General features: G+C 44.1%; 1 protein-coding gene across 1 annotated transcript in view; it reads left to right on the forward strand.

Moving 5' to 3' along the window:
- SLC43A1 (solute carrier family 43 member 1) overlaps window positions 1–26,819 on the forward strand; it is a 639,315-nt gene that overhangs the window by 490,781 nt on the left and 121,715 nt on the right. Inside the window, exons 10-11 of the mRNA XM_073596982.1 lie at window positions 11,238–11,273; window positions 12,218–12,326. Of these exons, the coding sequence (XP_073453083.1) occupies window positions 11,238–11,273; window positions 12,218–12,326 (145 nt within the window). The remainder of the gene's footprint in view (window positions 1–11,237; window positions 11,274–12,217; window positions 12,327–26,819) is intronic.

The raw sequence follows: 26,819 nt of genomic DNA on the forward strand, positions 1-26,819 counted from the left end.
TGACAGAGAGAGGGGGGGTAGCTGACAGAGAGAGGGGGGGTAGCTGACAGAGGGGGGGAGTAGCTGACAGAGAGGGGGAGTAGCTGACAGAGAGGGGGAGTAGTTGACAGAGAGGGGGAGTAGCTGACAGAGAGGGAGAGTCACTGACAGAAGGGGGTAGCTGACAGAGGAGGGGAGCTGACAGAGGGGGGGCAGTAGCTGACAGAGGGGGGGAGTAGCTGACAGAGGAGGGAGTAGCTGACAGAGAGGGGGAGTATCTGACGGGGAGAGTAGCTGACAGGGGGGGAGTAGCTGACAGAGGGGGGGTAACTGACAGAGGTGGTAGCTGACAGATGGGGGTAGCTGACAGAGGGGGGGTAGCTGACAGAGGGGAGAGTACCTGACAGAGAGGGGGAGTACCTGACAGAGGGGGGAGTAGCTGACAGAGGGTGGGAGAGAGAAAGGTGGTAAGAGAGGGGGTGGCCCGACAGAGAGGGGGGGGTAGCTGACGGAGAGATGGGAGTAGCTGACAGAGGGGGGGAGCTGACAGGGGAGGGGAGCTGACAGAGTGGGAGTGGCTTACAGAGGGGGGGTGACTTACAGAGGGGGGGTGGCTTACAGAGGGGGGAGTAGCTGACAGAGAGCAGCAGGCTGACAGAGGGGGGTGAGAGGGCAGATGAGAAGATACCTCAGTGAGGACTCGAGGAGACACAGCAGAGCACATGCTAGGCAAGGAGGCGGGACTCCGGGCGGCCGTGATCACCCACAGTCCAGCCCCGCCTCCACATGTAATCAGGTCCACCGGGCCAATCACAGACCCACGTGTCCGCCACCCGCACGTGACCTATTCAGCCAATTACAGGCTTAATAGGTATGCCTGCTGCCCATCGCTGAGCTCAGCTCGGAGGCGGGGGGCCCACAGGCAGTAATATATGTATAACACTGATGGCGCGGGAATCGGGATGCGCCGCTCTAGGTTAAACTGAACCAGCCCTTAAAATGAATAGGCTGAAATCGCACCACACAGAAACACATATGAATCGTACAGCTCATTCCTGTGAGGGCATGGTAAAAATAGTTCCCAAAAGAGAAAAAGAAATGTGTCTAGAGATGAGTGCAGTTAGCTAGGGGTGTGGGTGGAATGACAGGGGGCTATAAAATAATCTTTATTATTTGAATAAAGGTGTGTATATATTTTTTTTGTTATATTTTAACCCCATAACTATATATATTAAGGAAAATTGTTATCCATACTTACCGTAATTTTCCTTTCCTGGATCCTCCCCATGTCAGCCTACTATGGGTCAGCTCCGCCCTCTCTGACCCTTCCAGGACCACCTCTTTCCTAGCCCATAAAAGGGCGGCTGTCTGCCCACACCAGTGTTCAAAAAACCCCACCTCGTGATGGATAAACTGGGTGGGAATCCTTCGGCTGACATGGGGAGGATCCAGGAAAGGAAAATTACGGTAAGTATGGATAACAATTTTCCTTATTCCTGGACCTCCCCATGTCAGCCTACTATGGGATGTACCAAGCAATATTAAGAAGGGAGGGAAGACAAAAAATAAAAAATAAGCCAAACCCTCAATGCAATGCTACTCAAAAATTTTTAATGGACAACAGCCGCCGTAATAACTGTAGGGCCAAATGTTTCCTCAGGCGGACAAGCCATATTAAGCCTGTAATGCCTAATAAAAGGTGTTGGGCGCACTCCAGCTTGCTGCTCTGCAAACTACCTCAGGGCCGACCTTCGCGTATGCCCAGGATGCTGCCATACCCCTCGTCGAATGTGCTTTGATCTCTGAAGGAGGAGGAAGGCCCAGCGTTTTGTATGCAATATGCATGGTCTTGACAAACCAGGAAGACACAACTCTGGATGTTGCTGGCATACCCCTTTTTTAGGCCCCATTGGGAAAACCTACAGCTGATCTTGTTTTCCAAAGCTTTTAGTCCATTTCAGGTAGGCTGAAACCGCAGAGAGAAGGTGTAACCTCCTACACTCATCATCAGCTGTATCCGCCAGAAAGGCTGGGAGAATGACCTCCCAGTTCATACGAAATTATGTGCCCACCTTAGGTAGAAAGCTTGGTATCGGCCTAAGGACTATCTTGTCTGGGAGCACCAAAAAATATGGTTCTTTAGATGAGAAGGCGCACAACTCGGAGTCTCTTCTGGCCGAGGCCACGGCTAGCAAAAAGCAAAAACAAAAAACTGTTAAAAGAAATAATGAACAAGAGAAATCTTGATCAAACTGAGGAACCAGCAATGTTCCCAAGACTAGTGTTAAGTCCTCTTTTGGAAAAAACGATTTCAATGGAGGTCTGATTTCTATGGCTGCCCCCTAAAAAAATCAGATCACCAATGGATGTAGAGCATATCTTGTACACGACATAGCCGACAAGGCAGGGATTTGACCCTTCAGGGAATTATAAGCTAACCCTGGGAGACTACTCTGCAGAAACTCACAATGTTAGATACTGAAGGAGATCCAAGGTCCCAACCCCTTTCCGTAGGTTACATTCGTTCTGACGATCCTGTAATAATGTCATTACCTTTATCCTCCTGCGGTTCGGGTGTCAGGTCCCACTCTGCAGAAAGAGATTTTGACTAGGAGGCAGAGGGATTGGTGAGCCCAACTTTATCCTCCAAGCCAGAGGGAACCACAGCTCCCTGAGCCAGTAAGGTAGGACTACTATTGCTGTGACCCTTTCTCGCTGAATCTTCAGCAGGATTTTGAGAGCCAATGGAAGCGGCGGGAACACATACACCAAGGGGAAGTTCCAAGACCTTGACAGAGCACCCTGACCCAATGCCTGTGGATGCTAGGTCCGGGAGAAGAAGCAAGGCAGTTGACAATTCTCCAATGCCATAAGATCTATCGAAGGCTTTCCCCAGACCCTGAAGATCTTGCGTAGGTACTTGGGGTTGAGGCCCCATTTGTTGTGATCCCCAAAGCCTCGACTCAAGTGATCTGCTAAAACATTGCCAGGCCCTGGGAGTTAAGATGCTGTAAGAGAGCCGAGATTCTTCTCTGTGCAGAGGAAGATTGACATGCCACCTGAAGGAGAGGGTGACTTCTTGTGCCCCCTTGATGAGACACATAAGCCACCGTAGTTTTGTTGTCCATAAGAATCTTGACAGCTCGATCTCGCAACATAGGTTGGAATGCTAAGAGCGCGTCTGACAGCATCCAATCTCAGGAAATGTAAACTCTTCACCCCACAAAGGTACCATTGGCCTTGAACGTGCTGTCCCAGGCAGTGTGCCCTGCGGCCTGCCAGACTGGCATTGGTCGACACCACTATTGGTTCTGAGGCCTTCAACAGAACTCCGCGGGAAAGATTGCGAGCTACTGACCACCAACCAGGGACCAGATTATCCGAATTGGCAGACGATCCCACTGAAGAAGAAAGTTGCATTGAAACCTCTTTCTGCGCCACCTGACCCACGGGACTACTGGAACTGTGGCTGATTAAACCCCCAGATACTGCATGCATTCCTTCAGTATCATAGAAGGCCTGGCCATCACTGCTTAAGGAACTCCCAGTCCACTACCAACTATTCACAGGTCTGCAAACCAAACAAACCAAGACCTTTCTGATCCATGACACCCTAAAAGACATGATTCTACGAGAATGGAAAGAAAAGTAAAAGAGTTTTTTTTTCCCTAAAAATTTGAAGAGAGGACACTGGCTTATGGGATAAATGCCCCAGATTGGAGACATCTTTATCGAAAGTGTCCAAAAAAATCTGAAATGTCATTCGAAGATGCTGGTGTTCTAAAGGACCCTATGGCTGGGAAGGCAGAAGGCTATCTAAAATGGGCATGGGAGGTTTGCTCAGTGAACTTCACGCCAGCTCTTAACTACTTGCGTGGCAAGAACTCCAGACCTCTGGTTGAAGCAGTTACGCTTACTGGTAGAAAGACACACCCCGAGGGATGACATTTTGGTTGCCCTTCCTACATTGAAAAAAGCAGTAGCTTTCATTGCGGATGCCTCCATGGAGTTGGCTAAATTCATGACTAGATCCATGGCTCTGATAAATGAAGCTAGAAGAGCGATTTGGCTTAAATCGTGGAGCGGGGATGTCGCTTCAAAATCGAAACTGTGCACTCTTCCGTTTTTTTTGTGTGAAATTTTGTTCAGAAAAGAGCTGGAGTCTGTTCTAGAAAAAACAACAGACAGAAAGAAAAGTTTCCCCATACCAAGAAAACAAGCAACGAAAATACATTTTCGTCCCTTTAAGCGGCCACAAGTTAAAGATCCTAGCAGGCAGGAACAGAATAAAAGCTGGTGAGAGGGAGACTGGGGTCCTTCCTCGCACCATGGCAAGCAGTTACGAACAACAAATTCATTGTCGCTATGGGGTACAGGTTAGAATTCTACAGCAGACCATCAGACAGATTTTGGCTGATGACTCCTCCAAAAGACCAAAATCCTCGGCAATGACAGCTATACTACAAGACATGTTGCACCAGAAGGCAATAAGCTTGATTCCACGGTTCCAAGCAGAAGGTGGCTTCTTCTCTCACATATTTTTGTAGAAAAAATCCTCAGGAAAATTCAGATTAATTCTGAACCTGAAAAAAGTTAACAAATTTGTGAGATACAAAAAGTTCAAGATGGAATCAATCTACACTGTAATGCCGCGTACACACGGGCGGACTTTTCAATTGGACTCGGTCCGGTGGACTTTGACGGACTTTACGACGGACTTTCCGATGGATCAAAGAGTATTATGAAGACCTGTACAAAGCCCCACAGTTGGATGTAGAGGGTGAGATGTGGGAGTTTTTTGAAAAACTGAAAATTGTCCCGTTATCCAGTGAAGACAGGGAAATTTTGGAAACCCCGTTAACACAGGCAGAGCTGCAAAGAGTGGTAATGGAAATGGCGAATCAGAAAGCACCAGGACCCGACGGTTTGCCTATAGAAATTTACATGAAATATGGAGATGTATTGCTCCCAAAATTACTGGAAGTTTTAAACGGGGCCGTGGTGGAAGGAAGATTGCCCATGTCCATGACAGAAGCCACTATCATAATTTTGTTGAAAGAAGGGAAGAATCCATTAGAAGTATCCTCCTATAGACCGTTCTCACTCTTATGCACAGATATTAAGATCCTGGCAAAAGCCCTAGCAAATAGGTTAAAAAAGATAATTGCTAAAGTAATACATTCAGACCAAACAGGTTTTATACCGGATAGATTGGTAAGCGTGAATATCAGGCGGGTCTATGGTAATGTACAATTACCTACAGAGAAGGGGGGGAATAGAGCCATTTTATCTTTAGACGCGGTCAAGGCTTTTGATAGCCTTGAATGGCATTATTTGTGGAAAGTACTGGCAGAGTTTAAATTCGGTCCTAATTTTGTGAAATGGCTGAGAATTTTATATGACAAACCAAGAGCTAAAGTCAAGGTCAATGGGGAGTGCTCTGGGGGGTTCCAGTTGGGGAGGGGGACGAGACAGGGGTGCCCACTATCGCCCCTGCTCTTCGCCCTCGCAGTGGAACCACTGGCAGTGGCTCTAAGAACGTCACAAGAGTTTCGTGGGTTTAGAAGAGGGAGTGAGGAAGAGAAAGTCGCAATGTATGCGGATGATATTCTGCTATTTTTGGAGGATACACAGTCCTCACTGTTAGCAGCCATGAAATTGATTAAAGAATTCGGCCATTTCTCCGGTTTAAAAATCAACTGGGAAAAATCTTCACTATTGCCAATGGACCCCCTGGTAGACCCGCTTCCGAGACAGGTAGATTCAATAAGGGTGGTAAATCAAATGAGGTATTTAGGGGTGAATATAACAAAAGACCCGGGACAGTACATATCAGGTAATATAGTACCACTAATGGCGAAGTTAAAGCAAAAGAGTCGGGTGTGGGGCAGTCTTCCTCTCTCGGTCACCGGTAGATGTAACCTTATCAAGATGATATGGATGCCGCAAATTCTATTCGTAATACACAATTCTCCTGTCTGGTTCCCAAAACATTGGTTTAAAAAGATGGGCAGTTTGTTCAGAGAATTAATCTGGAGGAATGGGGTGGCAAGGATTGGTTTGCGGGTGCTCCGTCGGCCGAGGGAGGAGGGAGGCCTGGCCCTACCAGACCCCTGGAGTTATTTTTTGGCAGCCCAAATGCAGTTCATGAGAGGCACCAACCTGCCTGAAGTGAGGGCAGGAGGTAGTGGTATATGGCTAAACAACAGCGGTCATGATACAGTTGTGGAAGCAGTGGAGGCAGAATCTTTTGTGCACAGCTGTCCCACAACTCCGTTAATGATTAGAAGCTGGAAGACCGTGAAGGCCGTGTTAGGGTATACAGGGTTTTCTGAGTTCTCTCCAATATGGAATAACAAAAATTTAAAAGAGCTTATTACGTTGGGGAAAATAGAGGAGTGGGATAGGAGAGGTATTCACTGCTTGGCACAACTGTATAGGGCGGGGAGACTGAAGTCATTTCAAGAGCTAAGAGAGGAGTTTGCAGTCCCCAATAGGCTATTTTTTTGGATGTCTGCAAGTGAGGCATGCCCTGGAGACACAATTCAGAGGAAAGGGGATAGAGTGGAACGAAATGCCTTTGTTGAGGAAAGTGGTAAACAATAGTGGCTCGGGAGGGCTGATCTCAGAAATGTACAGGGGCATAAATATGGCAGGGCGGGAGGGGGTAGTGGAGTTGAAGAAAAGAGCCAAATGGGAGGAAGAGATTGGTACTATTACGGAGGCACAGTGGAAGTATGTTCTAGCATTAGGGCCTAGGATCTCTCTGTCACCGGCACAAGGGGTATCCCATTTGTACCTGGTCTATAGACTATACTATACTCCAGAAAAACTATTTAGGTTTGGAAGGAGGCAAGATGCGAAATGCCAACGTTGCGGGGACGGGAGAGGGGACCTGATGCACATGTTCTGGCGATGCCCCAGGCTATATAGGTATTGGGAAGAAATAGTGGAGAAAATCAACGTAGTATTCAGGACCTCGCTAGCCATGGAGGCCAGAACCTGCCTTTTGAGCCTGATGGAGAACAATGGTATGCTGAAAGACACCCAAACCGCAATAATAAGATGCCTGTTCCAGGGTAGGAAGATTATAGCAAGGAAGTGGCAGGCAAAAGACCCCCCAACAGTAGTAGAATGGCTGAGAGAGGTTAATGATATGATTATGAAGGAGGAGTTTTGGTATAGGAAAAAAGGTAGTTTGAAGAAATATAAGAAGATATGGAAGCAATGGCTGGAGTATGAATGTTCTGATTAGGTACGAGAGGATTAGGTAGAATGGGTGGAGTGAGTATGGGGTGGAGGGAGGCTGGAAGGTATGGCGTGATGGAGGGAGGGGAGGTGTGGAGGGGTATTATAGGGGAATATGTTTGGGGTTGCTGTCCTTTGTTTTTCTGCTCTTTAGTAGGCTGACTTTTCTTAAGAAATTTTTATACGGGATGTGCACACTATTTGCTTGGTTGGATAAGTCTTTATTTCATATTTAAAAGGAAAAAAAAGGAAAAAAAAAACAAAAGAAAAGGACGTGTATAAAGGAAAAAAAAAAAAAAAAGAAGAAGAAAAGATAAGAGGGAAATAAGCCACAATGATGTGAAAAATGAGAGGAGATAAATTTTGATTTTCAAAGTTGATACAATGTCTCTCAATAAGATTTTCGCTGAAGTGGAAAGAAAAAAAAAAAAGAAAAAAAAAAGTCTGCTCGTGTGTACGCGGCATAGGGGAACTTCTAACTTCAGGCTTTCATGGTCTGCCTCGACTTGTCCAACGCCGACCTCCATATCCTGATCCATCCGGAATCAAAAAGATTCCTAAGATTTGTGGTGAGAGGCACCGGCAAAACACTCTTCTTCCAGTGCAATGCCCTTCCTTTTGGCCTAGCCTCGGCCCCTCTTATATTCACCAAAGTCCTGGCAGAAGCCTTATGGGGATTGAGAGCTTCCGGGGTACAGATTACCCCCTATCTGGATGACCTTCTGTTCTTTGGGGGCTCTGTGGAGGATGTAAAACAGTATTTAAATCTAACTATCAACCACCTTCAAAAGTTAGAATGGTTAATAAACCTGGAAAAATCTCAACTCCGGCTAGCTCAGAAAGTAACGTTTTTCAACTACATGATTGATTCTACAGTGAACAAGATATTTCTTTCGGAGGAGAAAATTCTAACCCTGACGTCAGCGATTTTCGTACTTTGTCAAAATTCCCAGTCATCTATAAAAAATATCTGATGAGGCTTTTAGGCCTCATGATTGCATCAATTCCCGGAGTCCTGTGGGCTCAGTTTCAAATGCGTCACCTACAAAACCTCATGCTCTCAGTCTGGAACAGGCAGATAGACTCACTAACGACTCTAGAAGTAGTTCCTTTATCTGTGAAACAATCAGTAAGATGGTGGCTCGTCGCAGAAAATCTGTCAAAGGGTCGTCTATGGTCTCAGCCAAACCCAGTAGTAGTCACTGCAGATGCAAGCTGGGGAGCGCATTTGCAGAATCACTGGTGCTAAGGAGCGTGGCCACCTCAGTTGACCAAGACCTCATCCAACGCAAAAGAGCTAACAGCAGTCTGGGAAGCTCTAGTTGCATTCGACTCCTCGCTAAAAGGCAAGCATGTTCAAATATTTTCAGACAATATAACCACAGTCTGTTACATCAACAAACAAGGTGGTACAAGAGCCACAGGTCTAATGGAAGTTGCAAATGACCTTTTGGCCTTGGCAGAAGAGAACCTGGCGGTGCATTTAAAATAAGTTATGAACAGTCTGACAGACTATCTGAGCAGGAAGAGGATGGCTCAGACAGAGTGGGCCCTGAATCAGACGACCTTCAACCAAATCTGTCAAAAATGGTGTACCCCAGACCTCTTTGTGACCAGAGAGAACAGAAAAGTAGTCAAATTATATTTCCTGTAGAGAGACATTCTAATTAAAAGATTTATTACAGCCATAAGTTGTAAAACATAGCCTAAAGTTTCCCAGCGTGCACTGGTGCATGCCCTAGAGGGCGCACACAAGCAGTGGTAGCGGGAAGATGTTCTAATATGTCCTCCCGCACCTAAGAGTGAGCTCTCTGGGTGTTTTTATAAAGTGATTTGACAGCAAATGGCTAAAGAGTTAAAAAAATTAAAACTGGCATTTAGGAATGTAACCTGGGGTAATTGTGTAATAACCGCCAGCCAGTTTATTGAAAGCAAACAGTTCATTTATTTCAATCAAAACTAAACAAAACGACAGCTTACTTCAGCCATAGTAAATAACAGTCCAAAATCCTGGTATTGGTAATTTAAGCAGGCTCATAGCTAGTTTTTCTTTGGTCCCATACAGGGGTTAGGCTTCTCCAGAGCAAGGGTGCCAGGTAGGTCAGGCAGAGGGGGTCAGCAGCCTGTGTCTCCGTAGGTCAAAGAGCTCACACTGGCTGCACAGCTTGTGAGACACTCTTTCTCTCCGTCTCACTTCCTTGACACAGGTGCATATTTCCCTCTGCTGCCTTTCAAGCCTCCCTCCCCTGAGACTTAATCCCTTCAGTACCAACGTCCTAATGATCAGGGTTTGAAGACTCTGCAATTGTCCTCCTTAAAGGGACCACGACTCAAACATTGGGGGAATGTACCTGCCATCCAGGACACATTCTCGGTGTCCTGTACAGGAATCATGATTGCTTAGTGGACGCCAGACTACTAATTTGTAGTGATGACCTTGGTTTGGTTTACAGAAAGTTCGAAGAACCCAGCCTGGAATCTGAGGGAGCCTAATCTTTTATTCTAGCCCAATTTGCAAGCTTTTAGTAAAAAAAAAAAAAAAAAAAAAAAAGGAATGGATAGATGAGCACTGCAATGGGGGAAATGTACCAATGCAAAAATAATAATTATGATCATAATAATAATAAAATACCATTTAGTAGGGAGAATTTTTTTTAATAAGGCTTAAAGTGATCGTAAAGCTTGTTTTTTTATCTTCTAATAACAAACATTGTATACTTATCTGTTCTGTGCAATGTTTTTGCACAGAGCGGCCCCAAACATCCTTCTTCTGAGTGCCTCCATAGTGAGTCGCTTGCTGTGGTTGCACTTGTGCAGGCTTAATCCCAAGCCGGGCTGTGTGTGTCTATTCAGACATACAGCACAGCTCAGCCCCGGCCCCTAGTCTCTCTGCTCACAGGTTTTGCCTGACAGCAGCCAATGGCTCCTGCTGCTCTCAGCCAAGCCTGCGAGAGAAGAGCGGGGAGAAGAGCTGCTGCAGACGTTCACAGCGCTAGATCAAGATTGGGCTTAACAAAGTATTTATTAGAGGGGCTGGGGGGGAGCTACTATTAAAAGGTTTTTTACCTTAATGCAGAGAATGCATTAAGGTGGAAAAAAAAACTTTTACCTTTACAGCCATGTTAAAGAGCACAATTCCTTGAACAATTCAATCATTCCTTGAAAAATTCCTTGAACCACCTCAATACCAGCATGTTACACCCGTTTCCTCTCTGCGCCACCTCCACCCAAAAAAATGTTGACAACATTGGCAGCCCCCCCAAACAATCTCAAAGTCATTGGTAGTCAGTGGCATTATAACCCCCACCTCCTCCTTCCATCATTGGTGCTACACCCCTCCCCAAAAATAATCCCACAATATTAGTGATCAGTGGTCCTTTAACCAATTCCACGTTGTTTTACAGTTTTTCTCTGCTACAGCCTGTAGTTCATTAAATCCACCTACTTTCCCTTATTTCATTGTGATACGAAGAGGTAGGTTCAGTATTACTGTTTACATTTATGATTAGCGATCAGAGCACTGCCGAACAGTTCTGTGCCTTTTGCCTATTGCTCTCCACTGTCTAATGACAGTGGAAGCAGCAGCATCATGCCAGCTAGTTTACAATTTGTAGTCATACCATGACTAAATGAATAACTTCTGCATGGAGCAGCTGGAGAATTGGGTGTGCGGGTAAACTGGACAAATCAGCCATTTAGTTTGCCTGTTCGGAGAACTGCGGGCAATTTAGACTCATGGGTGACCCGAACCTTAAACTTATCCCCACTAATTGGCTCTTAATAATAACATCTTTCATAATTCATGTTACTGCATTACACAAACAAGAAAAATGGTGTTCATTTTACAATTATGTATTTTGAAATCCACGTCTAATAGCATATTTTGTATACATTTTACTCAATAAAGCATTACAAAAAATACTCTTTATTTTTAGTTTTGTGCAATAGGTCTGTTTGCACCTGAAAGTTTAAAAAAATATTTTCAATGTTACTCTCCATTTTTTTTCTAGTACCCAAAGAACTGAAAGTTGAAGTAGAGCAAACAGGTAAAAAGTTTGACTTTTAAAAAAATATTTAGCATGCAAACACCATAGACTTACTATAACACTATGTGGTAAAAAACCGCGTACAGACGATCGGAATTTCCGACCACCAAACCGTGGATTTTTTTCCGACGGATGTTGGTTGAAACTTGTCTTGCATACACACGGTCACACAAATGTTGTTGGAAATTCCGATCGCCAAGAACGCGCTGACGTACAATACGTACGAAGTTCAATAGCCAGTGCGGCTCTTCTGCTTGATTCCAAGCATGCGTGGAATTTTGTGCATTGGAATTTTCTACATACGCTTGGAATTTACGACAACGGATTTTGTTGTTGGAAAATTTGAGATCCAGCTCTCAAACATCTGTTGTTGGAAATTCCGACAGCAAATGTCCGATGGAGCCTACACACGGTCGGAATTTCTGACAACAGGCTCACATCGAACATTTGTTGTTGGAAATTCCGATCGTGTGTACGCGGCATTGGTGTATGGGTTGATACTTTCTAAAAATGTTGTTATGCCCCGTACACACGAGTGGAATATCCGTCGGAAAAATCTGAAGTTGAAGCTGAAGTTAAAAGCTGATTGGCTACCATGCACAGCTGCACCAGATTTTGCACTCTCTCAAGTTTTAGTAAATCAAACCCACTGTAGTCAAATAAAAATGGCTATAAATCCTTATAAGATATAACATAGTAGGATGTTGGTCTAGTGGGAATACTATTGTCTTGAGGATCAGAAAGGATTGTTTTAAAGCAAACCAAACTTGCATCATCTCTAGAAGATGTCTGTCACCCTGCCAGCCAGGCTGTGTAGTAAAGAAGAATTTCAGCAATGGTTCCAGAAACAAAAATACATGAATTGTAGCTGCATCAATTTAATATCTTTCATGTTACACAACTGAAATAATAGAAAGGTTTTACTTGTTCCTCTTGTTTTTCAGTGGGTTTATATTCATCTGCTTTTGGGGTCCTTCAGCTCTTATGCCTGTTCACCTGTCCTTTCATTGGCTTTGTCATGGACTGGAAGATGAAAGAACATGAAGATGAAATGTAAGAAACAACTGACACCACAAGCAAAAAAAAACCAGGAGACAAACAGAACTGAGTTCAAACTAGTAGTGTTGATCATTAGGACGCCTGCCTTTACACACACATGAACTTTATTGGCATCTCATCCCACAAAGCAAGGCCCATAAAGACATTAATGAGTTTGGGGTGGAGGAACTTGACTGGCCTGCACAAAGTCTTGACCTCAACCCGATAGAATACCTTTGGGATGAATTAGAGCAGGCCTTCTCATTCAGAATCAGTGCCTGACTTCACAAATGCGCTTCTAGAAGAATAGTCAAACACTCCCATAGACACACTCCTAAACCTTGTGGACAGCCTTCCCAGAAGAATTGAAGCAGTTATAGCTGCAAAGGGTGGGTCAACTCAATATTGAACCCTACAGACTAAGACTGGGATGCCATTAAAGTTCATGCACGTTTAAAGTCAGGCATCCCAATACTTTTGACAATATAGTGCATGTTTCACAAGCAATTAGATACTAGCTTTCCGTTTCTAAATTACACTGAAATATGCCACCTATAACAGCTAGGGCAAAATAAATGGAAAATAGAAAAGCCAGGCTTAAAAATTAAATAAAAATCATAAATATATTCTCTGTGAAAAATTAATATGATTGGTGATTCTAAAAAGTCCAAATTATTAGTCCCAACTTTCCGAATATTAACCCTCAGTGGTTGGGTAAAGCGGAATTTATCCCCAACTGATAGATGGTATGCTTACCAGATTGTAAGCCAATCAAGCAGGTGGCTTTAACCCAGCCTGGGCCTTGATGTAAACCAGTCACAGTAGGGTCTAACGATTCTCACTCACGATGGATGTGCGTTAAATCCCCGAAAAATTATTTATCCATATGCCAGACTCAAGAAGGCAATTGTCTTAACCACTAGATGGAAATCCAGCTAGATAAACAGAGGTTGTGGATGATCCATCCCCGCAGCCTCATTCGAAGGCTCCATGACTCACATGATCTAAATAGGACCAATCCCAAAAGGAATGGAACAATGCCAAATAGCGTGATATCGTATATACTGGTTTATTTAAAAAAAAGAATAACACTTACAAACGAACTTCTATAAGAGCGATACAGAGGGTAGATCGTAGCCGGCCAGCAACAAACAAACTCCTGTCCTCCTCAATGGGGCGACGTGATGACATCAGCATGTACCTCCCAGACACGTTTTGTCATAGATTGACATTTTCAACCTTAAATATGTGTATGTTGTGGGTTAAACATTTTCAGCATCCAGATGTTTTAGTCATATATCATTGTATACACAAATCAGACTTTTTTTTTCAATCACCATTAGAACAAAAAAACACATTGTATAACTGACTGATGTAAATATATTAAGCAACAAAATGTTATAAAGACTACAGTGGATATAAAAAGTCTACACACCCCTGTTAAAATGTCAGGTTTCTGTGATGTAAAAAAATGAGACAAAGATAAATAATTTCAGAACTTTTTCCACCTTTTAATGTGACCTATAAATTGTACAACTCAGTTGAAAAACAAACTGAAATCTTTTATGTGGAGGGAAATAAAAAGAAAAAAAATGGTTGCATAAGTGTGCACACCCTTAAACTAATACTTTGTTGAAGCACCTTTTGATTTTATTATAGCACTCTGTCTTTTTGGGTATGAGTCTATCAGCATGGCACATCTTGACTTGGCAATATTTGCCCACTCTTCCTTGCAAAAACACTCCAAATCCAACTCCAAAACCCTCTGCTTCACTGTGGGTATGGTGTTCTTTTGGTGATGTGCAGTGTTGTTTTTGAGCCAGACATATCTTTTGGACTTATGGCCAAAAAGTTCCAACTTAGTTTAATCAGACCATAACACATTTTCCCACATGCTTTTGGGAGACTTCAGATGTGTTTGTGCAAAATTTAGCCAGACTTGGATGTTTTTCTTCGTAAGAAAAGGCTTCCATCGTGCCACTCTACCCCAAAGCCCAGACATATGAACAATATGGGAGATTGTTGTTACATGTACCACACAGCCAGTACTTGCCAGATATTACTGCAGCTCCTTTAATTTTGCTGTAGGCCTCTTGGTAGCCTCCATGACCAGTTTTCTTCTCGTCTTTTCATCACTTTTGGAGGGACATCCAGTTCTTGGTAATGTCACTGTTGTGCCATATTTTCTCTACTTGATGATGACTGTCTTCACTGTGTTCCATGATATATCTAATGCTTTGGAATTCTTTTGTACCCTTCTCCTGACTGATACATTTTAACAATGAGATCCCTCTGATGCCTTGGAAGCTCTCCGCGGACCATGGCTTTTGCTGTATGATGCAACTAAGAAAATGTCAGCAAAGACCTACTAGAACAGCTGAACTTTATTTGAGGTGAATCATAGGCACTTTAAATAATGGACTCCATTAATCCACTCCAAATAAACTGACTCCTATTTAACCACTTCAGCCCCGGATCATTTGGCAGCTCAACGACCGGAGGACTTTTTACAATTTGGCACTGCGCTGCTTTAACTGGTAATTGCACGGTCAAGCAATGTTGTACCCAACAAAATTTGCGTCCTTTTTTTTTTCCACAAATAGAGCTTTCTTTTGATGGTATTTGATTGCCTCTGCGATTTTTATTTTTTGCGATATAAATGTAAAAAGACCGAAAATTTTGAAAAAAAATATTTTCTACTTTTTGTTATAAAAAAAATCCAATAGACTCAATTTTAATCATACATTTAAGCCAAAATGTATTCAGCCACATGTCTTTGGTAAAAAAAAAATGTCAATAAGCGTATATTTATTGGTATGCGCAAAAGTTATAGCGTCTACAACCTAGGGTACATTTTCTGGAATTTACGCAGCTTTTAGTTTATGACTGCATATCTAATTTCTTGAGGTGCTAAAATGGCAGGGCAGTACAACCCCCCCCCCCATGACCTCATTTTGGAAAGTAGACACCTCAGGCAATTGCTAAGAGGCATGTTGAGCCCATTGAATATTTTATTTTTTTGTCCCAAGTGATTGAATAATGACAAAAAAAAAAAAAATTTCTACAAAAAGTTGTCACTAAATGATATATTGCTCACACATGCCATGGTTATATGTGGAATTGCACCCCAAAATACATTTTGATGCTTCTCCTGAGTATGGGGATACCACATGTGTGGGACTTTTTGGGAGCCTAGCCGCATACGGGGCCCAGAAAACCAAGCACCGCGTTCAGGATTTCTAAGGGCGTAAATTTTTGATTTCACGTCTCACTACCTATCACAGTTTAGAAGGCCATAAAATTCCAAGATGGCACACAACCCCCCCAAATGACCCCATTTTGGAAAGTAGACACCCCAAGCTATTTGTTGAGAGGCATAGTGAGTATTTTGCAGCTCTTATTTGTTTTTGAAAATGAAGAAAGAAAAGAAAAATGTATTTTTTTTTCTTTTTTCAATTTTCAAGACTTTGTGACAAAAAGCAAGATCTGCAAAATACTCACCATACCTCTCAGCAAATAGCTTGGGGTGTCTACTTTCCAAAATAGGGTCATTTTGGGGGGTTTGTGCCATCTGGGCATTCCATAACCTCCGAAACTGTGATAGGCAGTGAGGAGTGAAATCAAAAATTTACACCCTTAGAAAGCCTGAAGGCGGTGCTTGGTTTTCGGGGTCCCGGACACGGCTAGGCTCCCAAAAAGTCTCACACATGTGGTATCTCCATACTCAGGAGAAGCAACAGAATGTATTTTGGGGAGTAATTTCACATATGCCCATGGCATGTTTGAGCAATATATCATTTAGTGACAACTTTCGTTAAAAAAAAAAAAAATTTCCCAAAACTTGTGGCAAAATATAATAATATATTCCATGGACTCAACATGCCTCTCAGCAAATAGCTTTAAGTGTCTTCTTTCCAAAATGGGGTCATTTGGGGGGTGTTGTGCTATCTTGACATTTTATGGCCTCCGAAACTGTGATAGGTAGTGTGGAAGTGAAATCACCATTTTACGCCCTTAGAAAGACTGAAGTCAGTGCTTGGTTTTCGAAAAAAAGAGATTGATCGGTGGGTATGCCCACCATTAGAATACCTCCCTTCATCCACCCACTACTAATTATGGGCATACATGCACCATTTTGTTTTTAACTGTGGTGGTGAAATAACCTCCTACAGCGGAATCACGGCTTTATGTATCGTGGGAGCAAACGCTGTTGCTGTCAAGGTAAATAAATCAGTGCTGCAGCTGAATGGCCTAAAAAATATATGCCGAAGCATGGGGGCATCGCCCCAAAAGTTAGGAGCAAATCGCTCCTCCACCCCTGCTGCCTCCATGCTTCGGCATATATGCTCTTTTTTTAACTGTGGTGGTGAAATCACCTCCTACAGCGCTGGAGTCACGGCTTTATCTATCGTGGGAGCAAACGCTATTACTGTCAAGAAAAATAAACCCGCGCTGCAGCTGAATGGCGTACCTGCTAAGCAAATGATGATTAACAATAAAACAAACATTACAGTATAACATACCATACATGCAAAACAAATACAATAAAGCATAGTAAAAATAAAACCGAGAGAGAACGATAGATATAGAACAATACTGAGCGAACAGTAGAGTGGAAAGTAGAGAGCGAACATAAGAGAGAGAACAATAGAGAGAGAGAGAAAAAAAATACAACCACAACTATTTTTGGCTTTTTTATTTTTTGTGTTTTTGTGTGTTTTTTTTTTCTTTCACTTTTATCAAAACTGTAAAAAAAACTATAAACTGAACGTTGCAGATTGGGGTCTCTCAAAATGTGATGGCCATCACATCTTTCAAGACCCCGAAACCCTGTGTATGTGTGCCTATGTATATGTGGTGCTATACCCTAAGCTAATACTCAACTAGTGTGTGATAGCGTTCGAAACAGTCACCAATGCAAAGACCAGGTTGGTTAGGACAGGAGGGACAATAAAAGCGGGTGTCACGCCTAAATCCGCGCTTTCTACAGACACGACATCATCTTTGGGGGTTTTTTTGGGTAGGGGTACCAGAGAGGACATGCGGAAAATGCCTCTCATACAGCCGGCTTACTGCATTTGCATTGGGAAGTTGGGCCAGAGCACTGTCTGGAAACAGAAGGGCTCTGATGATCTCTACCTGGAATTTAAGGAAGGATCCAGTTCATCCTGAAGCTCTGTATAGCACATGAGCGTTCAGCAAAGCTAATTGAAATAAGTATACAGACACTTTTTTATACCAGCGTCTGGCCTTACGGGCAATTAGGTACGGCGCCAACAACTGGTCATTGAGGTCCACCTCTCCCATATTGAGGTTATATTCGTGTACACAGGGGTTTCTCCACAACACCAGTCGCCGTAGTAATTTGGACAGTCATGTCTGCGTGAAGGGAGGAAAGAACAAAAACATTCTTGTTATCCCTCCACTTCACAGCGAGCAAATTATTACATCTCAAGCAGGCTCTCTCCCCCAGCCAAAGACGAGAATCTACAAGCCGCTGGGGTAAGCCCCGGTGATTAGATTGAACTGTGCCACATGCGCCAATTTGATGATCAAACAAGTGACTAAAAAAGTGGCACGCTTGTGTAATAATTGTCCACATACAATTGTGGTACCCCTTTCCGAATAAGGATGACACCAAGTCCCACACAATCTTACCAGCGCTCCTTATGTAGTCAGTTCAGTTCTCCAGCTCTACGTAACTCTCTTCCCTCGTAAACCATAAAACTATATGTATAGCCTGTGGCCCTGTCACAGAGCTTATACATCTTGACCCCGTATCTGGCACGCTTGCTGGGAACATACTGTTTGAATGACAAGCGGCCAGAAAACTTAATCAGGGACTCATGAACTCAGACAACTTGATGGGGAGTAAACAAGGCTGCAAAACGTTGGTTGAAGTGGTTTACGAGGGGCCAAATTTTGTAGAGCCGATCAAATTCAGGGTCACAACATGGATGACAGAGTTCATTGTCAATGAAGTGCATGAACCTCAAGATCTGCTCGTATCGTGTCCTGGTCATGGAGGCAGAGAAAACGTGCGTATGGTGAATTGAGTCAGTAATTGCTCTCCAATCTCTGGCAAGGGTCAGCTGGGGATTAGCGGGGATGAATTGACTAGCATATAAATTGCTTTGGTCCACGATAGATCTATAGAGATCTTCGGTGAAAAACAGTGAATAAAAATCAAGTGACGTAAAATCAACTGTTTCCACCTGAATTCCGGGTTGGCCAGTGAATGGGGGAAGTACGGGTGCTGCAGAAGTGGTGGGTTCCCAATTAGGATTGGCGAATGCAGCAGGAAGGGCACTATGGGATCAACGGTCCTGTCTTTGTCTTTTTCTTGGTGGCAGCAGGACACTACTCGCGCTTGCCACCTCGTCAGCTTGAACTGCACTTATGGGACTCGCCACGTCACCAAGTGTTACTGCAGTGCTGGATGTATGACCAGGATGTACTAGGCCGCTGGTGCTTGCCAGTTCACCAGAAGGAATAGCGGTGCTAGTACTGGCTGTCTGCTCCATACGAGAGACCTATGGTTCTTGTACCTCAACGACAGCAGAAGAAGATCGGGGTCTGGTATGCTTGACCTTGGCAGGGACCACAACTCCGTTGTCAGAGCTATCTGTCAGGGAGCCGCTGCTGTCTACAAGTTCTTATTCTGAGCCTGAATCTGACAGATGAGTGACTTCCTCTTCACCATCTGTCATGCTCAGGAACGTGTAGGATTCTTCACTACTGTACCTTCGATTTGACATTTTGGCCTCTAAATTTACTGGTACAGTAGTGAGACTCACAGGTAAAAAAAGCTCCTGACTGTTAGCGACTGATTCAAACGCTAGCAAAAAAACTGTTAGCGTTCGCAGGGATCAGGCCTGACACTGCAGTTATGTGTGTTGTGTTTTGTAAGTGACAGTGATCGATCGATACTGCACTTGGGTGGGTTGGGCTGGGCTGGGCGGAGGGGCTAAACGCAGGTGGTAGCAGGTATCTGGGCTGATCCCGCTAACACTGCGTTTTTGGGAACCCTAAGCTGCTGGGGACGCCAATATAGTTCTGATCAGTTCAGATATCGATCCGTTCAGACACTATACTACTAAGGGAGGCGTATGGTGCGTGCGTGGGTGTTAGCGGTACTGGCACTGATCTGACGCTGCCTGGGGCGACGCTAAAACCTAACTTTGATCACCAGCCAGGTGATCGGGGGGTTAAACCTTTATTGGATAAAATACGGCGGGTGCCTTAAAACTTTAAAAATAAATCTAGCTAAACTGCGTCACCCGTGACACTTATACTGTGATCACAGGTGACAGGGGGTAATCAAGGGGTTAAACCTTTATTGTGGGGGTTAGGGGTTAGTACAACTGCGGTGGATGGTCGTCAAGCAGTTAACATGAGATTGAATGTGATTGCCTTATTCTTAACACAGCTACATCCTCATTTATAAGAGGGTGTGCACACTTATGCAACCACATTATTTTAGTTTTTTATGTTTTTTTTTTTTTATTTTTACTTCCCCCCTAAAAGATTTCAGTTTGTTTTTCAACTGAGTTGTACAGTTTATAGGTCACATTAAAGGTGAAAAAAGTTCTGAAATGATTTATCTTTGTCTCATTTTTTTACAACACAGAAACCTGACATTTTAACAGGGGTGTGTAGACTTTTTATATCCACTGTATGTCAATTACCACTTTTCATCTTTGTGACTTTACATTTGACCCCTGTCCTTTGAAAGACCATATACTGTATTACTGTAGTCACAAGTCAATAGGCTATTGTAGGAAATAAGTCCGTAAGGACCAGCTCCACATTTCGGAAGGTTTGTTGGAAGGTAGATTCAGTGGCGTGTCATCCATGGGTGCAGGGTGTTCACTAGGGGAGCCACTGTGACCCACACTGCACACATGGATGATCCCCAGGTTGACAGTCTGAATGATTGGTGCGGCGGTGGGGAAAGTTGCAAGAACAGATCTCCCTGTATGACTTTTCAGCTAACAGCCGCTTCTCCTCCTCTCCTTTCAGCGGCTGTCATCTGAAAAGTCATAGAGGGAGATCTGTGCTTGCAACTTTCCCCCATCGCACCGATCATCCAGACTGTCCCCTGTGTCCTCTTCCTCCAGCAGCCCTCCATATCCTCCTCCTCCAGCCCCCCTCCATGTCCTCCTCTTCCTCCAGCCCCTCTCTGTGTCGTCCTCAGCTCCCCCTCGTCCCCTGCAGCTGGATTCCCTCCTCTCCTCTTAGGAGAGCGGAGGAGGGGGCTGGTAAATATGTAATTTACCGGCTCCTTCCTTTTCTGAATTGGACATAGTGAGTGATCGCTACTGATCGCTCCTGTGTCTTGTGATAACTGAGCAAAGTAAACTGTGTTCACTTTGCTTTAGTTTATGAATGAACAGGAGCCGCTGTCTCCTGTTCATTCATTTTCAATGCTGAAGCTGCTGAGAAAGGGACTGGGGAAATCTCTGTCCATAGTCCCTTTCTCTGTCTCAAAGGGGAGATGTCAGGGGTCTGTTTAGACCCCTGATATATAATCAAAGCCCACCAACAGGGCAATTAAAACATTCAATAATAATTGTACGATAATGATAAAAAATAAAATTGTAAAAAAAAACAAATAAACTACTGACACCATTAACCCCCCTCCCACACCCTACTGACACTGTCCACTGCCCCAACCCCCCCCCCCAAAAAAGGAATACATGAAATTAAAAAAAAAATGCCCTACTGGCACCCCCACTGCCCTATAACCCTCCCCTGAAGCACTGTGAAAAAAATATAAAAAAAAATAAAAAAACTAATTGTAAAAAATAATAGATCATAAAATAGTAAAAGCAAAAAATTACAGACACTGTCCACTGCCCTACTGTCATTGTCCACTCCCCCCCCCCCCCCAATCATTGTGAAAAAAATAATACAAAAATAAGTTTGTAAAAAATAATAATAAAAAACATTGACACTGTCCATTGCTCCACTTACACCGTCCATTGCCCTACTGATACCATCCACTGGCCCCCAAAAAGCATTTTAAAAAATGAAAAATAAATGCAAAAAATGTAAACTGTAAAAAAAAAATAAAAAAATAAAGAACTAATGACACTATCCACTGCCCTACTGACACTGTCATGCACATACTACCCACCACCGTACACTCCGCATTCCTCACCTGCACATTCTACCCAACTCCATACACTCCGCACTCCTCATTTGCACATACTACCCACCACCATACATTCCACACTCCTCTCCTGCACATACTACCCACCTCCATATCCTCCACACTACTCTCCTGTACATACTACCCACCTCCATACATGCTGCACTCCTCTCCTGCACATACTACCCACCTCCACACTCCTCACTTGCACATACTATCCACCTCCATACACTCCACACCCCTCTCCTGCATATACTACCCAACACCGTACACTCCTCACTGTTTTTCCCTATTTTATATTACCACATTCTGCACTGTAAGGCATCTCAGACTCTATTAAACCACACTCCCTTTAAGCCACGCCCAATATTTAGCACCCTAAAAGCCACTCCCACATTTTGCTGCAGCGCACCTAGCACGCCACATTTTTTTTTGCCTAGGGCCCACTTTTTATCTTACACACGGGCCCACATAGTTACATAGTAGGTGAGGTTGAAAAAAGACACAAGTCCATCAAGTCCAACCTATGTGTGTGATTATATGTCAGTATTACATTGTATATCCCTGTATGTTGAGGTCGTTCAGGTGCTTATCTAATAGTTTCTTGAAACTATCAATGCCCCCCGCTGAGACCACCGCCTGTGGAAGGGAATTCCACATCCTTGCCGCTCTTACAGTAAAGAACCCTCTACATAGTTTAAGGTTAAACCTCTTTTCTTCTAATTTTAAAGAGTGGTCACAAGTCTTGTTAAACTCCCTTCTGCAAAAAAGTTTTATCCCGATTGTGGGGTCACCAGTATGGTATTTGTATATTGAAATCATATCCCCTCTCAAGTATCTTTTCTCCAGAGAGAATAAGTTCAGTGCTCCCAACCTTTCTTCATAACTAATATCCTCCAGACCCTTTATTAGCTTAGTTGCCCTTCTTTGTACTCACTCCATTTCCAGTACATCCTTCCTGAGGACTGGTGCCCAGAACTGGACAGCATACTCTAGGTGCGGCCAGACCAGAGTCTTGTAGAGTGGGAGAATTATCATTTTATCTCTGGAGTTGATCCCCTTTCTTTTCATACATCAGGGGACACAGAGCCATAGTAGTTACTATGTGGTTATAGGCCACCTTCAGGTGATGGACACTGGCACGCCCTAAGACAAGAAGTGCACTCCTTATATAACCCCTCCCACTACTGGGAGTACCTCAGTTTTTTCGCCAGTGTCTAAGGTGTTGGTCACGAGTAAAGATGTGCTGTGCTGAGCTCCACTGGAGCAATCCTTGCTGGGGCTAGCCATGCTGACCAGATCCATTCAAAGTGTCTTATTTTGGATCAAATTGAATGGTACCCAGGCCTCGTATCCGAAGAAATTAGGTTTTGCCTGTGAATGCTTCTCTTTTTAGAGAACTGGACCCTGGGATCCAGTACTTTTTGGTAGTGAGGTCATAAAGTTTTACTGGCAGGGTGCTGTTGCAGGTCCAGGATAGTGGGCTCCCTCTAGGGTCCCCTGCTCCTGAAGGTTTAACGGAACCCACCGTGAGGGTGAAGATTGGGTCTGTTGGATTATCAGAGAAAACCCTGGGGCAGGAAAGGTAAGTGGAGTTTTCTAAGAAATCTTTTGAATTTTCTTATGAATGTCTCCTTTAAAAAAAAAAAAATAATAATAATAATGTTGTCATGCCTATGTGTCACCACTGGGGGCTGTATTGAGCACTCGCCGCGTCATGCTGGAAACAGCGCTGTGTCAGGAGCCGAACACTTTCTCCTTCTCCTCCGGCCAAAGCAGCAGAGCCTCCAGAAAGCCTAAGGGGGGATTTGTCTCCCTGCCTGTTGCCCCCCTATGCTGGAATTCCCCCCTCGTGGGGGGAAAAGCACCCGGATCCTTTTTTAAAAAAAAAAAAAAAGGAAAACACAGCGGCCGCTCGGTGGCTTTTGTAAACCCCCCCCCGCCATGCTCGCTCTGGGTCTGAGGGTACCTGTAGTCCACCACTCGCGCTGGAAAACCCGTCTTTTTGAACCGTAGGCGACGCGGGAGGTCGGGCCTAATGGCGTCAGCATCCTCTGACACCAGGTGCACGTGGAGGCAAGCTTTTAAAAGCACACTGTGTGCTGCTGTTGGCTGTGGAGGGACACGAGCAAAAAGGTGGCATTTTTCAGGTTTGGTGACACAGGCATTTTTTCCTTTTGACACACTGTTACTGCTTCAGGCTGGGCATTAATAGCATCAATTTTTTGTTGGACTATAGCCCTAGCAGTGTATGCATTCCTTCTGGTAGTGCCTCTGCTTTGTGCATCAGGCTATGAGTGGAAGGGGGACAAGGAACTTCTCAAAGGGTTCTAAGGGATCGATTGTTTTACAACAACCTAAATCCATGTCCAAGAAAATGTCATCCTCCTCTGAGAGTGAAGCGGCCGGTCAGAGTGAGCCGTCAGGGGGGACTGGTGTTCCAGCAGCGCTGGACACTTCAGCCCCTATATATATTATCCAGGAGGTTTTTTCTTCTACCATTTCAAGTTTGGAACAGAAGATTGATGCTATGATCACTTTCCATAGTGGATCCAAGCATAGCAGATCCCCATCCAGTGCTCAGTACCCTCATACTGAGGTGCAAGGGGCAGGGGATCAGGAAGTTTTTCCAAAGGATCAGGAAGACACTGATATCTCCTCTTCTGAGGATCCTAATATAGAGGGTGTTGTCTCACAAGAAAGTTTGTTGGTACACTCCCTTACTAAGTTGGTTCGCTCAACTTGTTTGCTGCCTGTAGTGCAGCCTATTAATGAGCCCACCTCTGGTTTGGGATCACTAAAGCCTCCCTCATCTGGGGATGCCTTTTCTATCCATTCATGGCTAAAAAAGCTGATGTATTCTGTATGGGAACACCCGGATAAGCAGTTTTTTCCTCCAAAAAAGTTTTCTACACTTTATCCTATAGTGGAGGAATTCTATAAGAAATGGGGGGTTCCAGCTAGGGATGGGCTGAACACCCCGCGTTCGGTTCACACCAGAACATGCAAACAGGCAAAAAATTAGTTCGAACATGCAAACACCGTTAAAGTCTATGTGACACAAACATGAAAAATCAAAAGTACTAATTTTAAAGGCTTGATATTGTCTTAAAAAGTGTTTGGGACCTGGGTCCTGCCCCAGGGCACATGTATCAATGCAAAAAAAAAGTTTTAAAAATTGACTTTTTTTCGGGAGCAGTGATTTTAATAATGCTTAAAGTGAAACAATAAAAGTGTAATATTCCTTTAAATTTTGTACCTGGGGGGTGTCTATAGTATGCCTGTAAAGTGGCACATGTTTCCCGTGTTTAGAACAGATTGACAGAAAAATGACATTTCTAAAGGTAAAAAAGTCATTTAAAACTATTTGCGGCTATAATGAATAAAAAATAATAAAAAAATGGCGTGGGGTCCTCCCAAAAATCCATACCAGACCCTTATCCGAGCACGCAACCTGGCAGGTCACAGGAAAATAGGGGGGGATGAGAGAACACCCCCCCTCCTGAACCGTACCAGGCCACATGCCCTCAACATTGGGAGGGTGCTTTGGGGTAGCCCCCCAAAGCACCTTGTCCTCATGTTGATGGGGAGAAGGGCCTCATCCCTATAACCCTTGCCCGGTGGTTGTGGGGGTCTGCAGGTGGGGGGCTTATCGGAATCTGGAAGCCCCCTTTAACAAGGGGACCCCCAGATCCTGGCCCCACCGGTGTGAATTGGTAATAGGGTACAAATGTACCCCTACCATTTCACAAAAAAAGTATCAGAAATGTTAAAAAAAGACAATAGACGGTTTTTGACAATTCCTTTATCAATGTCTTCTTCTTTCCCCGCTTCTTCTTCCATCTTCTTATGGTCTTCCTTCAGTGTTGTTCTTCCTCCATCTTGTTCTTCCCCCGCTTCTTCCTCTATCTTCCTCCGCTTCTTTCTCCGGTCTTCTCGTCCGGCTCTTCTTCTGCGCTTCGTCCTCCGATCCGCCTCAATGGGAGTCTCCCACTGTGTGACGCATCTGTTCAGGTGACAGCTCTTATATAACGGACCCTGTTATATAAGACTCTTCTATAACCCAGTGACCCCGCCCCCTCTGACGCACGGGGACTTCCCTATGGTTTACTTAAACGGGTGACCCCGCCCCCCTCTGACATCACAGGGAAAGCCATAGGGAAGTCCCTGTGCGTCCGAGGGGGGCGGGGTCACCAGGCGGCCCCACCCTCTGTTATATAAGAGCTGTCACCTGAACAGAAGTGTCACACAACGGAAGACTGACAGTTCAGGGGGGCACTCTCTCGTCCCCCCCTCTTTTCCTGCGGCCTGCCAGGTTGCGTGCTCGGATAAGGGTCTGGTATGGATTTTTGGGGGGACCCTGCACCATTTTATTTTATTTTAGCGTGGGGTTCCCCTTAATATCCATATCTGGTATGGATTTTGAGGGGACCCCCACGCCATTTTTTTTTAAATTTTGGCACGGGGTTTCCCTTAATATCCATACCAGACCTGAAGGGCCTGGTATGGAATTTGGGGGGGACCCCCACACATTTTTTTTTTTAATTTTGGTTCGGGGTTCCCCTGTGGGGGAATACCATGCCGTTTTTATCAATGAACATTTATGTGTATTGCCGGACCGACAATTCATTATAGCCGCGAGTAGTTTTAAATGACTTTTTTTCCTTTAGAAATGTTATTTTGCTGTCAGACTGTTCTAAACATGGGAAACATTTGCCACTTTACAGGCATGCTATAGACACCCCCCAGGTATGAAATTTAAAGGAATATTACACTTTTATTGTTTCACTTTAAGCATTATTAAAATGACTGCTCCCGAAAAAACGTTGCATTGATACATGTCCCCTGGGGCAGGACCCAGGTCCCCAAACACTTTTTATGACAATAACTTGCATATTAACCTTTAAAATTAGCACTTTTGATTTCTCCCATAGACTTTTAAAGGATGTTCCGTGGCTTTCGAATTTGCCACGAACACCCCAAATTGTTGGCTATTCGGCGAATGGACGAACAGCCAGTGTTCACGTTGAACTCATGTTCGACCTGAACATAAAGCCCATCCCTAATTCCAGCAATCGATGCTGCAATCTCCTCGGTAAATAAAAATCTCACTTGTCCGGTAGACAATTACTTTTTAAGAATAACATTTCTCTGGTAAGTTCAGTGGTGCAGCTGACTCTTGTGGCAATTGGAGCATCTCAGTCTATAAAGGACCAGTTTGTAGAGATACTTAAGATTATTCCTGATCAGCAGGCCCAGCAATGGGCTGCGTATCAGAAGCACTATGTTACGGTGGATGCTATGAAGGATTCTATTATTCAGGTCTCACAGCTTATGCTAGGACTGGTACATAC

The sequence above is a fragment of the Aquarana catesbeiana genome, linkage group LG08 (assembly GCF_042186555.1).
Source record: "Aquarana catesbeiana isolate 2022-GZ linkage group LG08, ASM4218655v1, whole genome shotgun sequence".
NCBI lineage: Eukaryota > Metazoa > Chordata > Amphibia > Anura > Ranidae > Aquarana > Aquarana catesbeiana.